We start from the raw sequence: 15756 nt of genomic DNA, 5'->3' as shown, positions 1-15756 counted from the left end.
GCCGATTGGGTCCAGCCGCGCACGCGCCCCTGGGTGGCACCGGCTTTCCCGCCGTCCCGCGCGCAGCCAGTAGGCGGGGCTTTTGAGCCAGGCGCCTGGGCGGCGGCAAAGCGACGCGGGAAGCCGGCCTCGCCCCGCCCGGAAGGGGGGGGAGGCGCATGCGCAGAGCGTGCGGCCAGAGGCGGCGGCCACGAGATGGTGACAGCGCCCGCGAAACGGCCGCTGCCCAGCGACGTAAGAAGGTGACGTCAAGGAAGTGGGATGACGACAAGAAGGCTCAGGGGTAAGGAATAAACCCCGTGCCAAGTACCTGCGTATCCCAGCACCGTATCCGTCCCTCGGGAGCTAGCACGCCCGAAGAAGGATGGCACCTCGACCACCACGGGGACACAGCCGGGCACCGGAAAGCCAGCAAAAATGCTTAATTAACAGCTGCAGCAAACGAGGAGTCAGAACAGCAACGCGTGTCCTCGAGCTGGGAGGCATCACGGCTGCTCGCCCCGAGCCCCAGCTGCTGGCTTTTGTTACAGCAGCCCTGCTGCCTTCTCCCTGCACGGTTCTGAGCACACACCGGGACACTTTGCAACCAAATTAAAGGACAGAGCTAACAACAGCAAAGCAAATAACCTCCCCAGCTCCTAAAGAGTTCTCTCTCGTACTAACGAGCACAGATCTCACGTAGCCCTCTGGCTACAGCCAGAATCAGGCTCCGGTATTTCATTACGGGGACAGACCTTGGTTTCGGGCAACTCTGACCAGCAGTGGGATACTCAGGGTAGTATCGGAGACACCGGAGACTGCAGCGTCTTAGCATGCACACTCTGCAAATAAAAAACACTACTCACATTCGGGGTTAGGAATCCCCTAACTAGGGGGATAATGATGGTAAACTAAGTTAGAGAGGATAAATGGCTTATCAAGACAAGACAAAAACATCGACAAGCACCAAACCCTCATCTGCACCGGGCTGGAGATTAAGCTCTTAGAAAACAAGCAGAACTAAGTCAACCATTGCTTCATTCAGTGATTATGCCCCTTGTAGCCTTAAAAAGTTCATATTTCAATAGAGCAAACAGTGACATTAACCAACTCATCCTTACTACAACTTTTCATCCGGTCTCAGGCTAACAAAACTTTAATTCAGGAATTCAAAAAAAAAAAAACCCCACCATTTTCACCATTTCATAAAGTGTTTATTGAGGATGGTAACACAGGATAAATCATGCAACAGCTCAGTAAAAAAAGGGAATCATTTAAAGGATAAAGAATGGTAACTGGTGCTGCTGATTTTGAAAAGTTTATAAAAAAAATACTAATTGTCCAAAAGTGACATCAAAAACCACTTGAAGCTGAACATGGAAGTTGCTTATAAAGCATTCATTAAAAAGAAAATGTAGATATTGTTTAAAATGATCACCTACAGATCACTGTAATCAACAACTTACAAGTCTCCCATTTCCATAGCTGCAATGGCGTAGCAGGGCTGTACATCCAAGATATTTAACCTTCTTTTCCTGAACAAAGAATACAGTCACAAACATTTGCCACTAAGCAACACAACCGCATCTCTTGCCCTTCACGACCCGCGCTGCCAAGTGCTTTCATTATTGGGATTACCTTCCCAAACATCATGGCAAAACGGGAAAGGGCCCATCCTTGTGGCCTCAAGAGATTTCCTTATTGTCCTCTTGCCATCAGCCTGTTTTAGAAGGGGAACAACTACAAAATGTGTCTGTTCCCCTCCTGGCACCAACATATATTTTAAATGAGGAACTCCATGTCAGCAGATGGCACAAAGACTGGGCACCAGCACATCACATCAAACATCGGTGGTTTCAGATTTAGAGTTGACGTATATTCACCTTTTGGAAAAAAATAAATATAGTGGAATGAAAATTGAATCAAAGGGAAAGAACAGATGACTACCATCCATCAAGGATGCACATATCTGTGCACTAAAAAAAAAAAAAAATTCAGTCATTTCAAAGAAATTATTGAAAATTAAAAAAAAAAGTTTGCACTTGTTCCTGGTCATAAACAATCTCACAAAAATCTCACTTTTGGAACTATTCCAATTGAAACCATACACTGAATTTATTAATACAGTATAAGTTTCTTTATGTAAAAAATCTTTATACATAGTAATAAAAAAGATAAAGGCAAGATGCATCAAACAGAAATCTGCTGGTTGTTTTTCCTCCGTTCTTACAGAGCCGCTGATGACTACCTGCACTATAAAGAGCTGTGTTTCTGACTTTCTGTCTCAAGCATCTTCACCTTTGCTTGTGATAAGGATTGTTCTGTCCAAGCATCCAAAAGGACAGATGCTGGTGATGGTTTTTTTGGCACTTACGCTGGCAAACTGAGCTTCTTTCCCTTGAGTACTGTAAGGAAAAGCAGAAAAGAAAACAGTTAGCAAAACAAAGATGTGATCTAGGGGAAGCACACAGTTAAAACTTCAAAGGGACCAAAACCTATCACACAGAGTCACTCTGTTACAAAATGGGTGCACTGCAGAGAGTCCTCCCAAGCTTGCCTCTCTCTCTTCAATACATACTGGTAAAACTATGATGAATTAACAACTATTCCAATCCTGCCCTCTTGTGGCACCCTGGAATTCTCACTTTTCATCCTCATAGGACATACCAGTCTATGACTGTGGTTTCTTAAGAGTTATGACTAAAATAACATAGCTCCGTATAGCTTTGTAGTTATATGATGGAAGCCAGAACGTGAATGAGGGCAGAATTACTAATGCACCCAGCAGAAATGACTGCTTCTACACTTGGCGTAAACAGAAGCATCCAAAATCCTTTGGACTCTTAAGGTATTTAGAACACTGAGAAAGGTGTCTGCAAGCATGGAATCTGCACAAAACAGTGTATGTTGTCAAGAGAAGCATGAGGATCATGCTTATCAATGGAAGACAACAGCAACATGTATTTAGCCATACTTATTTTAAATTTGTCAACTGAGTTCATCAGACCATTTATACATTTATATTCTATCCATACTCAAAAACAATCCTCAGGAATGCTTCACACTAGCAGAAAGTTTACTTGATAAATCTATCAAGGAGATTTCAGTGGTAATTTGCACACAGAATTAACAACATAGCAATCTCAATATAGCAGATCCCTATGAACATGTTAATTGCTACATTCCACAACCTGAAGCTGAAAGTTTTGTACCACTTACCTTTTGTAACATACAAATAGAAGAAGTCACAGTAAAGAACGGTCTGGACCACACCAGCAACAACAGCTATGAGGTCAAAAAATCCCTCAAAATAGTAGCGCCAAATCCAGTTGACTAAGTACAAGGCACGGTACAGACCCAAGAAGAAAAGATAGTGAGTAGTGATGGTCTCTGCTTCCCCAGTTTTGCTGATCATAAAAAGTTGAGGGAGAATAGCAACCGATTCAAGATAGATGGAGAAGGTCCACAGTATCTGAAAGGAAAAAAAACCAAAACAACAAACAAACCCCACATGTATACTCAACTGTCTTACTGATAAAAGAAGCACAGAACATATTTGACTTGGCTTGACTTTTCACTCTAACAATGTTATGAATAGGTACAGTATTTTGGCAAACTATCCTTGGTACAGGAAAAACTAAGTGAAAGCTTCATAATCAACCATGGGACAGTACAAGGGAACAACTCTCTTGGCAGACAATGGACTCTCCAAACCAGCTGTCCAGTGAAGTAGCAGGCATAGGTTTCCTCATGAAGAAACTCATGCGCATCCTTCAGTTCAGGATTCACAGTACCATGAAATACAGCTTACAGAACTGGTGCTCTGAAAAGCTGCAGGGAAGATGAAGTCCTTTTTTCCCATTATCCTGGTTTCAGCTGGGATAGAGTTAACTGTCTTCCTAGCAGCTGGTACAGTGCTATGTTTTGAGTTCAGTATGCAAAGAATGTTGATAACACACTGATGTTTTCAGTTGTTGCTCAGTAGTGTTTAGTCTCAAGTCAAGGATTTTTCAGCTTCTCATGCCCAGCCAGCGAGAAAGCTGGAGGGGCACAAGAAGTTGGCACAGGACACAGCCAGGGCACCTGACCCAAACTGGCCAACAGGGTATTCCATACCATGTGATGTCACATGTAGTATAGGAACTGGGGAGGGGGTGGGGGGGTGGAGGCAGGGAATCGCTGCTTCAGGACTAACAGGGTTGTCGATCGGCAGGTGGTGAGCAATTGCACTGCGCATCATTTGTACATTCCAATCCTTTTATTATTACTGTTGTCATTTTATTAGTGTTATCATTATTAGTGTCTTCTTTTCTGTTCTATTAAACCGTTCTTATCTCAACCCACAGGTTTTACTTCTTTTCGCGATTTTCTCCCCCATCCCACTGGGTGGGAGGGAGGGAGGGAGTGAGCGGCTGCGTGGTACTTAGTTGCTGGCTGGGGTTAAACCACGACACCCATGTTCTTCCAACTTTTTTAATCTATTGATTTAAAGAATGAGTTAATACAGAACAAAATAATGCCTCTCAGTGCTGCAATTAAAATTCCTTTACTTCCTAATAAAATAATTTAACTCTAACAAATATAAAAACGCACCTCAGTCCACTTAAAAATAAGCACCTAAAGTTATTCTCTATTTTGTGGGAAAAATTACCTGTTTGAACTCTCTATAATTACATTTTTAATATATTTTTTCTGATAGGAAAACACATAGCTGCGTTTCAAAGACAATGCAATTTTTTCTAATACTCTAGACCATTTGCGATTCTACAAAATTTAAGAAGTATTATAATTCCTTTTGTTTTCACCAGGTGGCACCAACTATCCTCAAACTGCATTCTGGGGCATTTCTTTAACAAACATAACAAAAAGAAGGATACTTTTGAATTAATATAACCATCAGAGTGTACTGGGAAGAAGTTAGTCTTCTGCTTAGTAAAATAATCAACGTTGATGATAATGCTAGTCTCCTGAAGTGCCTTAAATTTTCACAGAAATCTACACTGTAAAGATGCATTAAGGAAACAGGATTAGCCTGAACCTACTAAACATAGACATCTTTCAAGCATTCTTCAATCAGCCTAAAAATGCTCATCTTCATGTTTTAAATATTTTAGAGGAAAAAAGTATAACCTCCTGCCCACAATCAACTCACCTCCAGAGGAGAGAAGTCATGATTGACAAGAAATGAGAGTCCACCAACAGGAACTATCAGAAACTCCACTCTGAATGTATCATGGTTTCCATCATAGGTGGCCTTAAATTTCATGTAGATCAGATACACAGTGGCATATGAGCAAGCAATGTAGATAAGCTGTAGAGCAAGGAAAGAAAAAACAAAAAAAAAAAAAACAACCCACAGAGGTTGCATGATTAGATCAAACTCACTGAACAAAGATATTCCCAGGCACTAAAAGGAGTAAGTGCTGTCTTTTTTTTGGTTGTTTGTATTATTTGTTTACATGCTTTTGCAGTTCCAGGCTATGTAGTGGTATTTTAACTTTTCTCAGCAGAGTAGTAATTCAAAACCAATGACTCCGTGCTCTGCTGGTTTTGTTGCTTTAAAGGCATCACCTTGCCTCCGGTTGAAGTGAGTGTCCAAAGTTTCTTTAAAGACCCTTTCCTGAGTAGACAGAACTAAGGAACTGACTGGAGAAGGAATACCCCTTCTGCTACTGCAGGGGAAGCACTGGCCCAAAACATTTAGGTTAAAAATATGCACATGAATACATGCAATAATGATGGAAGGGATCTTTTTACATTCAAAAAGCCTGGGAGTGGTATAGCTCATGGCAATTAAAAACCTATTCAGTAAGCCCCATTTGGACTCAGCCATTTAACATATCACGAGTTAGCTGATTTGATTTAGACCTTTAAACATCTCTAAAATCTGAACAGTGGCAAGAGGACAGTGTTCTCCACCAACCAACAGGCCATAAAACCTGCACAACTAACAGACTGCTGGAAGCACTGAACCTGAGTTTGGTTTCAGTTGATGTCCAACATTACCATTTTTAATTGTTATGGTACAGTAGAGACTTCATAGCTATTCCCCGTGGAATAGGCAAATAGCCTTATTTTACAGATGAGGAAACAGAATCAGAGAGAATACATGACTTTCTGAAGGTCAATCTGCCATCATCAGGACAGAGCTCTTATTGTCCTGAAGACAACATAGTACAGTGGACTAGAAAAATAGTTTAGCTTCTGCCTCAGTTTTATCACAAAGATTAAATATTCCAAACCATTTATCACATTAAATATAGGTTCTTTACAACTGCAAAGTAACAGATTAAAAAACCCACTGTTTGCAGATGCTACTCATCACGAACAGCACTGCTCACAAACACAAAATGCTACAAATACTGTATTAAGGAGCTCAGAATCCAAAGACTCTTTACTACACTAGCACCCCAGCTGACTGGAGATAAAGGACCAGAGGACAGGATATCAGATACAAGGAACCCCTACTACAGGTGTAAACTAGTCGTAGTTAGTACAGTTATAGAAGACAACTAAGAAAGTGTGAATGAACCCCAACTCCTTATTAAAGATTTCTTCATGAGAATTATAATGTGTTTTGGGACACTCAGAAAGTTTTCATTTTTAAAGATATCAAAATAAAAGAATTGTAGAAAAATGACTGCAGAGTGCACCAGCAGAAATGCATCCATTACTCAGATACAGGTAACAAAGAAACTATAAGACACAGGATGCTACAAATCACAAAAATTAGTCTGCAGCTCATTAAGAAAGGCCGATAGTGAGAATTTGTGTGTTTTCTGTATACATTCCTGGAACACAGAAGAAATTAATTTTCCTAAATATCTGATGATCACTGCCAGACATAGTTTAATTAATATTTCTCTAAAAACACTGAAGACAATCCTAACTCTACAGAAATTAACAGGGTTTTTTTCTGCAAATTACGGCATTTTCCTCAGATTAGAAAGTTCATCTAGTTATGCTCTGGGTAAGCTTATTTGCGTAACAGTTCCTATTCTCTACAACTGTATAATGTTATATACTCCTAAATAGATGTAGACAGAACAAGAAGCTGTGTTGAGACACTCAAACAGCTCTGTCTTGGCACTGCAATAATGGGCTGAAAAGCCAATTATATCCAACAGTCTCTTTAAGCAGTAATCTTTGAAAATGTAATAGAGGCTTCCATTTTGCAAGTCAATATGGAAAGACCCAGTTTAGTATGAGGTTGAACATCACAAGTGTCATTTCATGTATTCATTCCTCTTCTGGGTAGGAGGGCTGCAGAACAAAGACATGGTCATGACCCTGAATCACAACCAATAAATAAATTGCAGAAACCCCAAGCTGCTCCTTCAGCACACTGAAAAGTAGCTTTCAATATCCTCAGAAATTACATAGGCAAAAAAAGCTTGTATTTCAAGAATATTTTACTTAATCCCTAGTTCTTCACCTACACTGTTAATATTAAAACTTAAGCATACACGTTTGACTTGTTAGAAGGTAACAGTGTGAGTGAGCTTAAGATCTAAAATTTTATTTTACAGTATTATTCCCCTAATTCTTCAGTACATTTTGCATTATTGACTATCTAGTCTTTCCTCTTGGCAAAGTTATACTGCCCTCTGAACTGAAGTTGAAAACTATCAAGAAAATCCAAGAATAAAGGAACTGGATTAAAAAGCTGTCTGCTCTGGTGCCACAAGCATGCTGCACTCTCCCAGTTTACTGCTTTATTTTCTTTTACTCAGCACCAGAAATGGCAGGAATAAATAAGAAATATCAAAAACGTTCAGTAGGCAAGCAAACAGGGTATAATCTGATGGAAGCTACGTTCCTAAAAGTGTACTCCTGTCAACTTTTGATCAGCCTCTGACCAGACACTAGCTGCAATTCTGGCAATGCATTTTGAACACTAATTTACCTTATAGGGGATAAAAAGAGATTCACCTAAGCTCTAATGTCTCAATTAAGAAATAGAATTTATTTGAACCATTTTCCAAAAGCTTTTTATTTTCAATAACCAAAATGGCATTTGTTCTAAATGTCACAGTCCCCATACAAACAGTTTTTAAAAACTGCATGTAGAGTCTAGAAAAAAGTAGGGGATTGAGTCCATTTTCCACATTCTTTATCTAAAGCCCATCCAGAACTTATTCTGCAATAACTGTGCAGTTGGCTTATTTAAAGAGGCTTTTATTAATGAAATTATGCACTCTGCATACAACATTACTAGCTTTTCTAACTCTTCAGTATACTCTACCTTCATAGATGTGTTATACAATGAAATGAATGAAGTGAAGAGGTCCAGATAACGGGTAGTGAAGACCAGTGCAAACAGAAGCTGGCTTTTCCCAGAAATACCTAAAGTGATAAAAGAAATAATTAATTATTCAAAAAGTCATGATGTGCTTTAAAACACTTGATGCCAAGGATGAGAAAGGATACATCCTTTATTTCTAAGCAAGTTGATTACAGAATTAGGACAAAATCCAGGCTTCCAAGCTGTACAAACAGAACTGTAAGTTCATATATCTCAGTAGTGTGAATGTAAGTTACCTTGTACTGGAAGAGGTACTAGCACTACACAAGATTTAGAAGCTACTCACAGCAGATAGCTTGCAGATGATATTTTTGAAATTACACTATCTGTTCTGCATTATCATTGGGCACTACGCAGCAATGTTGCAATAGCTTTCAATTCTCACAGTGCTGCCACATGCCTCAGTACATTCTTTAGATGCTGAAGAGCTGGAAAGGTACACGGGCAATAGATACTACAGATCCAGTGATAATCAGAAAGTATGCTAGCACCAATAACGTGATTTTAAAGGAATAAATCGATTTTAAAACATAAGACAATTCAATTCAGAAACTTAACTGACCACACAGTGGGGAAAAAAAATTACCAAACAGTCAAAACCAAATGTTACCATGTACCATAACAAAATAAAAAAAAAAAACAAGAGAGAAGCGAGCTAAAATGACAGACATCTACACTGCATTGAAAAGTAACTTTTGATTTTAGGCCAAAGCCCCAACGTCAAAATATTTGTTTGTACTTATTAACTTCAGCCACTAGAGCAGAGTTAGAAGCATAAAGGCTTTGCACAGTCAACCACTAAAAGCTTCTGAAAACTGAGGTGAAGCATCACTACATAAAACTGATGTAGTGGTGTGTCACAGCAGGGGGACAAAACAACCTAGCCTGCGCCTCTGTCTTGTTATTCCAATTACTCTTGTTTTCAGTCATCCAGGGTAAAAATATTTGAATCTGTTCAGCTAAGCATGCAAACTTTGTTCAAAAAACAACAGGGAAAAATATTCTCTAGGAGAGGGTTATGATGCAAGGCTGAAAATCCTTGTTCATTTATACAGGGATATTTCTGAGAAAGGCTTTTATTAACAGTGCCATAACGCAATTAGAAGAAAGGCTATCTGCTACAGTTATTGAACTCGTTTTTCACTCTGGCTTAAGAAACATTGAATAAGCTGCCCCAGATGAAGGGACTTTATGTTTATACACAAAGTACAGGAATGGCTGAAACAGTAACAATTGTAAAGGGTTCTTGTTTGCAACTTTCCTATGTGAAATGTCTAGGAGGTGAGCCTCATGTGCTATGTGCAGAACAACCCAACTGCCCACAAGCAACTGCAGTACAGGAAACAGCAAATGCCTCAAAACCTACAGTTGTGCAAACTGTAGAACTATAAATCAAAAGCTCTAAATATTTAAAAAAAAACAACAAAAAAACAACCCAAACACACCCCACCCCCCAAACCAAGCACTTCCCAAAGTTTATAAAAAATATACATTTGACATTTCTTGAACTAGAACTGTGTTGCCAAGTTAACCAAAGTATCACTCTCAGTTGTATCCCAGGTGTGCTCACTGACATTACAACCCTAGACAGAGCCCTGCTCTTATGCCAATAAAACCTCTCGGCTAGCAACACTGTCCTAAGGTCAGAACCTACAGGACAAAGAAACCCACCTGGACAGATTACAGTACAGCATAGAGTTACATTAAATAATTTAGCATGCTATCTTCTTTTAGTAAATAACTGCGAACCGCAAAAAAAGCATATAAGATACATTAATTATTGATAATGGCTATAAATTTGGATCTGGATGTATTGTCATGTAAATACAAGTAATATACTTGACAAATTCTTCTAAGCCATTGCCAGCCTCACCCCCTCCCGCCCCAACCCAAAAGTTGTAATTTTTATTAAGGCTTTCAGTATTTACACTGAATTTTGAATCTTTAGAACAGTCAAATGCTCCTGAAACACATCCTAAAGCTAAGCTAAAATTAATTTTCAAGTCAAGTAGGCTAGACTAGGCAAGGTTCAAAGTTTAAACTAAAGACCTATGTGGAGACAGCCAAACTGGGAGAATGCAAGATCTATACCACTAGCAAAAACAGGGAGAGGAAACAGGTAAAAACTATGCTGTATGAATGTGATGCATTTCAAAACTTAGGAAAGGTATCAATATACCTGCCACAGGTATACCTGACCTTGGCTCACGGTTGGTAACTGCAATATACTGAGACTACACTGCCGTTAATTCTCATCCTTCTCCCTTTCCTTTTACTCCCACAAACATAGCTTAGTTCTTGAGCTAAACACACACTTTTTTTTTCTTCTTCTTCTTCTCAAGCTCTGGGCCCAAATTTCAAAAGAGTCAAACCTCTCATTTTTGTTTCATCCTCACACATGGAAAAACTCCAACTTCTGCAGTCTAGCTTAGCTAAAGCGATGAAACTTTCATTCAAAAGCTCAGCTGACTTTCACAGCCAGGGAGGACAGCAGAGCTAAAGTTGTAGTACTTCCTCATCAACTTCATTTTCCTATTGTGAGTTAGGTAAAGAGCGATAGGAAGCAGCAGAGGCATTCAGTCGGCCTGGCTGTGGAGTGTGTGTACACTACTTACTATGAACTGCACATCACAACCATAAAATCTACAAACGGAAGTTTTTCTAAGGAAAGCCAGCCCATGCTTTGCCATAGAAACTTCACAGACTTTTAAATGTATTTAATAAAAAAAAGTGAGTTTGTTCAGTATGAAGACCACAGAACCACAACTTCTTTGGTTCTGCTAATAAAATACTAACATTATGAATCCTGTACTTTCACTTAAAAAAAACCAGCCTAACTCAACACAAATTTGTCAGAGAAAAGCAAAGTTTTCCTTCAAAGAGAAGGAAAGCCTACCTAAAGCAGCATTTTTTGAGAAAATACAGACAAATTGGCAACAGCCAATGGCAAAATACTGTCTAAAGTCTTCAACATAGCATATGATCTGGTCCATAGTAGATACATAAACAAAATTATGAGAGACAGCTACGTTACCTAACAAGAATATTACACATTTACTATCAACACTACTTTTTTAGAGTATTCAGCATATAATTTGACAGCCTTGCAACTGCAGGTCACCTTTAACACTTGACAAATGACACTGAGAAAAGCAAATACATTTTTAGGCAGTAATTCACAATACAACCAACCTGATTTGACTTGGGATGGATTAGAAAATAGTCTGAACATGACAATGTTTGAAAGCACAGGATTCTTCAAGTCTCATGAATTTCCTAATTATGACATGAAGCCAATAATGGAGTTACCTGCTACATTATCCACAGGTCCTAGTAATTATTTTTGAGCTGTTATCTGGAATGGCAAACATTATTCCAAATTCTAAATTTGGAAACTCAAATAACTAGTCATGCAATAAATTGTTTCCCTTCCAGCTCTAAAATCATGACTTGATTTGCTTTCCCCTTGTTCTCTTTTTAACATATTGACTAAATTAGGAAAAAAAAATACTAAGTTTGTCAAACTCTGAAACCACAGACTGCTTCATAATGCAGATTATCCTAGCCTCACCTATTTTCCTCAATTAGAGGAGTCACTTCTGCGGAAAGAAAATGGGGACTGATGAGTCTTCAGAAAACAGTAGGTTGCAGCAGAGGTACACAGGCTGTCTCCCTCTCGTTTCCAGCTGCTTTTACAGGCCTCTGAGCTCCTCTTGGAACAAAGGCCTCAGCCACACACAGATGCAACCAGAAGAGAGGAGTCGGCACCATGTGGTTTGCTAGCTCTTAGCAGATCACAGCCTACAGTTCAGCAATCAGTTAGAAGCCTTTATTTCCTAAGCTTCTACTGCTTCAAAAGTGCACAGTTAAAGCAGCAGCTGGTTTGCCCACATTTCCTTAGTCACCAATAACCACGAGGTATAAGTTTATTTGATTTGTAAACTGCTCTAATATACAATGTACAGAAATCGGAGAAAGCCCACTCACAGGAGGCATTTAGCAGCTGCTCAGCCTTAATCAGTAACTAGTTACGGGTTACCGTTGTGTTTGGTTTTACAAACGTATTTTATGTGAATATATATTTATGAAGTTTTTATTAGTAGAAACCACAACTGACAACAACAAACCACTACATGGAACAGGATGGAGCCCCCAGAATAAAGGTGCTCCTTTGAGGTGCTCTTCTCATTCTAGACAAACTTGTTAGGCCTCAGACACTCAACTCATAGAAGTAACATGGATCTAGATTTACTCCTAAGGACTCAGGCAGAACTGGAAGACACCAAAACAACAACCCCAGACAAACGCATCCCGTTTATTTTTTTTTTTTGCTCAGGAAAATGAATGAAGCGGACGTTTTCTACCAAAAGAGTCCATGTCTGTATGTTTGTATTCAGGGATACCGGCTAATTTGGTAAAGGGAAGAGCTGAGGGCCCTATGTAATATAGGGCCATTTACTTTTCTGCACTGGAGAAAGCAGTACCAAAGATAACAATTGCTATGAGTCTACTTTCTTATGAATAAATCCCTAGTAAGAGATCCTCAAACACAACTGACTCAAGGAAAACAACATCAGATCACTTTTTAAGCAGAAAGATGGGACTAGATTACATTGCATTATACTGTGTAAATAACCTCACAACCAAAGATCACTTAAGAATCTCTTGGCTAAAACCCTATCTGAATTTTAGCCTTTCTTGTTTTCCTTCTTCAGACAGCAAGAGATATTTAGTTTTTAGATCATTAACTCTGTTGTTGTTTGTAATCTTGACTGCATTTCTCAAGAAAGGCAGAGGACAGAAGAGTTGGAGAAGGCCAGGCCCTCTCCTGCCAGATCCAGACAGAATTCCTGATCCACTACAGCCTGAGCCAGGAAAGTTCATTAGGAAAGAGCTCTTGTGCTCCATGACCCGAGAAACAATAGTTCTGTGCTACTGCTGCATTTGGACCATGGAGTCATTTGCTTGAGCTCTTTTGTAAAATTAAGAACAGTTTTAACTTTAAGTGTGTTTAAAACCAAAGCTATGCATTAACTAGTTTTTCTTCTTTTGCACTATCAAGTGATTAGCAAAAAGTGACTCGACATGAAAACATACAGAACCTGTACTTCCTTTTACCTGTAGAGCAAATCTCTTTCATTTCCTCATTCTCTGTTCTTTCAGGTTGCAGCTTAAAATAATTCTTCACGCTCTTAACCAAAGACTTTACAGATATATCTGTTCAAGAGTGTTAACTCAGTATTTGAACGATATTTCATGTCAACACGTGGTAAACCGATTTCAAGGATAACCACGCTTACTAATGAAGGAGAAGCTCACCAGAGGGAGGGCAAAAGTCAAGCTCACAGTCAAACCCCAGTCCACAGCAAAACCGCTACCTCCAGGGTCGGTGGCCTGATCCACGTAACGCAGAGCACCGAAATGCCCATTTTGAATTACAACTCCTAGTTTTCTGAAAGAAATCAGCTCTGCTGCAGTTATAATTGCAGTTGCAATTCCCTCCAACCACCACACCGTACACTAGAAGCAAAAAAAGCAAACCACATCACACGGAATTCGAGCAAGCACGTACAAAACACGGGAGGAAGAACAAGCGTTTCTCACCCGGGCTGGCAGAGGAGCGGCGGGAGCGGAGCTTCTCGCCGGTGCCCGGCCCGGAGGGTGGCCGGGACCCAGCTCCCCCCCCCCCCCCCCCCCCCCCCCCCCCGCCACACCTCTCCCGCTGCCACGTCAGACCAGGCCAGGATCTCGACTGAAAGCCTATTCACTCCAGCCTGGAACCTCTCTCCTGCAGCTTCCTACTGCAGCTAGGCAGGCAAGCAAGAAAACACCCCAGAAGACCGATAAACGGCACGAATCGCGGTTTAATTCCTAGCGCAGCGAGAGCGGAAAACAAAAGCGAAGAAGAGGGCGCGTTAGTCAGCCGCGAATGCAAACCGGTGCGCGGGGCGGGGGGAGGGAGAGAGCGAGGGAAACTTCAGGATCGGGAAACTGCAAGTCAGCTACTCCCAACGCTGCACCAAAACCGGCTTCCAGGCACCAGAGCGGCGCTTAAAGCTGCCCAGTAAACAGGCAGACCGAAGGCTGTGCGCTGTCAGGAAAGGCGAGAAGATAAGCTCCATAGCGGCCGAGCGCGGGGAGGGGACAGGAGGGGAGGGGAGGGGAGGGGAGGGAGGCTGCCCACCCCGTGGGGGACGCATTCCTCCCCCCCCCCCCCCCCACCTGCCTCCCCATTCATTCGCTCGCCGCCAGGCAGTTACGTAAGGAAGGAGCGACCCTCCCGGGCAGCGCCGAGGTGGCGGAGCTCGGGGACCGAAGTGCAAATAATAATGGCAACCGCTAAACCTTCGTGGGAATCGCAGCTCCCACGAGTGCGGGGCGGAGGCAGGAATGCAGCTTCCCCCTTCTTCCCTCCCGGCTGCCCACCCGCTTCCCCACACCCTGGTTTTGGAAAGGGGGGCGAGTTCGGAGGGAGGTCGGTCAGGACGAAGGCTGAGCCCCTCTCTTCCCCCCTGCGCTGAGGGCAGCGATCGTCCCTTTTCACCTGCCCGGGGCGAGCTCTGCCCTCCCGCTCCGGGGGCCTTCAAGGGGCGCCTCGGGGGACGGGACGGGACACACAATCCCCCCTGCCCCGCCTCTCCCTGCTTCACCACAGCCGCCTCCCGGGCAAGTGGGGCAGGCGGGGAGCCCCCCGCGCTGGCCCCCAGCCCCCCCACCGGCTCGGCCGAGCTCTCCTCAGGGAGCGGTCCCCGAAGGGCGGCAGAGGCGATCGCAGCACACCCCTCCCCCTCGCCGCGGCGAGAAGGCGGCGATGGCGCCCAGCCCCCCCCCCCCCCCCCCTCAGCGAGGCTCCCCTCAGCCACCGCGGCCCGGAGCTGCCCCGGCCGGTCCCGCCGCCCTCCCCTCGCCTCGCCCGCCCAGCGGCCTTCCGCACGCACCCGCGCAGGAGCGGCTCTTCCAGATCTTAAGCAGCAGGATGATGATGGCCGCCAGGTGGGACAAGTCCCCGGTGAGGCGGAAGATGTTCATGGCGGCGGCGGCAGAGGCGGCGGCGCAGCCCGGAGCCGGGGAGCGAAGATGGCGTAAGCTCAGCGGGCACCGAGCGACGTGGCCCGGGGACGTGGCCAGACAGCCACCGCGCCCGGTGCACCCTGGGAAACGGGAGGGAGCGGCCCCGCCCCTCCGCCCCGCGCCGCCTACCCGCCGGGGGTGGCGGAGTCGTTAGCCCTGAGGCGAGCCCCGGCCCCTCCGTCCGTGGGCGCGGGGGAGGGGGGGGGACGGACACGGGCGACACGCACGGCCGCCCTCAGCCCTCCCAACCCCGGCGCTGAGAGGCGAGCGGCCCGGGGCCGGGGCCGGGCCCAGCGTCGGCGGGGCCTGGGCTCCCCGCCGGGCCCTGAGGAGCGAAGTCCTCGCTTCGGGTCCCGGGCAGGGTGTCCAGCCCCGAGGGCGGAGTAGGCCACGGCCCCCTT

The 15756-nt window shown here is 43.3% G+C and overlaps 1 protein-coding gene across 1 annotated transcript; it reads right to left on the bottom strand.

Annotated features, from left to right (window-relative positions):
* Nucleotides 1-1171: 1171 nt before the first annotated feature.
* On the bottom strand, nt 1172-15422 carry KDELR2 (KDEL endoplasmic reticulum protein retention receptor 2). The gene is made up of 5 exons (XM_049791110.1): nt 15223-15422; nt 8225-8325; nt 5132-5290; nt 3199-3451; nt 1172-2384 (listed from the first exon to the last, which is right to left on the bottom strand). The coding sequence occupies exons 1-5, from the start codon at nt 15311-15313 to the stop codon at nt 2350-2352; spliced, it is 639 nt and encodes a 212-aa protein (XP_049647067.1). The 5' UTR covers nt 15314-15422; the 3' UTR covers nt 1172-2349.
* Nucleotides 15423-15756: the final 334 nt, after the last annotated feature.

This window comes from Accipiter gentilis, chromosome 33 (genome assembly GCF_929443795.1).
Source record: "Accipiter gentilis chromosome 33, bAccGen1.1, whole genome shotgun sequence".
Classification (NCBI taxonomy): Eukaryota; Metazoa; Chordata; class Aves; order Accipitriformes; family Accipitridae; genus Astur; species Astur gentilis.
This window is presented reverse-complemented; position numbering and strand designations above follow the sequence as displayed.